The sequence below is a fragment of the Wasmannia auropunctata genome, unplaced genomic scaffold (genome assembly GCF_000956235.1).
Source record: "Wasmannia auropunctata unplaced genomic scaffold, wasmannia.A_1.0 LD315432.1, whole genome shotgun sequence".
NCBI lineage: Eukaryota > Metazoa > Arthropoda > Insecta > Hymenoptera > Formicidae > Wasmannia > Wasmannia auropunctata.
The window spans coordinates 1-1,581 of record NW_012047458.1 but is presented as its reverse complement, the minus strand read 5'-3'; the positions used below and the strand labels follow the sequence as shown (position 1 = coordinate 1,581).

The window sequence follows — 1,581 nt, the reverse complement described above, 5'->3', positions numbered from 1 at the left end:
ATAAACCAAAGAATTGCCCTCTTGAGTATGACCAGGTGTTTCATTTACATACATGTCAATATGATGAATTGCTTTTTTTTTGTAGGCGCGCAAGGCCGTTCACAATTGCGTAGACTACGGCGGCACAGACAATGACACATTTGCCGCCGAAGTGTTCGCAATTGTGAACGACTTTGCGCGTCTGCACGAATAGGTAAACCATCATATTGATACCTATATGTAAGTAAAACACCTGGTATTTAAGAAACAACCTGTATATGCTACACATATAAATTTTCAAAATAAAAGTTAATAAATAATATACAAACGAGAAGTGTAACACTGTAAATATGTAGGGGAGAACGGGACTATTCGGAACCCGGGGCAACTCGGAACCCTCGCTATCTCTCGATCTCATTACCGAATGTAAGCGTCATATAACCATAAATATCAGACTAAAAAGTCGTAATCTAAAGATAAAATTCAGTTTGACACTCGATAATTCAGTATTCGAGATACAGCGAGGATTTCGAGTTGCTCCGGGTTTCGAACAGCCCCGTCCTCCCCTATCAGTATAGATACTATGAGAAAAAAATAACGCGAAAAATAACTGGGTACTTCTATTATGAAATATAATACGTACATACAGAAACGTTGCAAATATCATTTGTGAAAATCTATATAATCTGAAAACAAACTTATATATTTATATAAAATGTACACTACTATAATTGTTATTAGTCAACTGTTTATAGCAAATCATTCTTTCTATACAAATTGTAGTCTTATCTGTAAAAATAGTAAATTAATTCATAGTTCGAAATTTAAAACGTTTATATAACAGACTGATAATTTCTATGAAATTTGTTTTTCAGATCTTCCAAATAGCATCATCTGAAAATAATATCAACAAACTTGTACTGCCGATTGTATATGCGTTTGTAAGCATCGCATACATGTTTACAGGCAACTTTATTGGACAACGTATAATTGATCACAATAATGACGTATTCGTTACTGCGTAAGAGAAATATTCTTATACGAGAGTATGAATGTTTTTTTCTTTCGCAGGTAGCAGTAATAGATTTCGAAATTGATCTATAACTGCATTTTAAATTCGTATACACATATATGCCGAAAATAATTAATAAAAATTAATATCTTAAGTTAGTGATCTACTCTGTATTCAAATATTCAATTTCATAGGTACAATGTTCAGTGGTACAAAACTCCTTTACAAATACAAAAAATGATACTATTCCTTTTGCAAAGAGGAGGCAAGGAGTTTACCTTAAATATTGGTAGAGTATTTGATGTATCCATAGAGGGTTTTGCTACGGTAATAGTTTTAAAATATTTGAAAATAACCATTAAAAAATATATAAATGAAAAAGTATGTTTATAATTGCAGCTATTGAAAGCTTCCGTATCTTATTTTACTGTCATATATTCTACGCGGTAACAAAACAAATATTAATTTATTATTATCATGTGCAGAGAGTTAATAAAAAAACGACGTTTAGCATTCACGTTTAGAAAATAGACTTACCTTTTAAACATAAAACTTTATACGTTCAGAATTATTATTAACGCAGTAAAGAT

The 1,581-nt window shown here is 31.2% G+C and overlaps 1 protein-coding gene across 1 annotated transcript; it reads left to right on the top strand.

Moving 5' to 3' along the window:
- Positions 1–875: 875 nt before the first annotated feature.
- Positions 876–1,372, top strand: LOC105460800 (the record flags this gene model as incomplete). Its single annotated transcript, XM_011707290.1, has 2 exons — positions 876–1,000; positions 1,186–1,372. Coding segments are annotated over exons 1-2 (252 nt in total), but the record flags the coding sequence as incomplete, so codon positions are not given.
- Between the last annotated feature and the right edge of the window lie 209 nt (positions 1,373–1,581).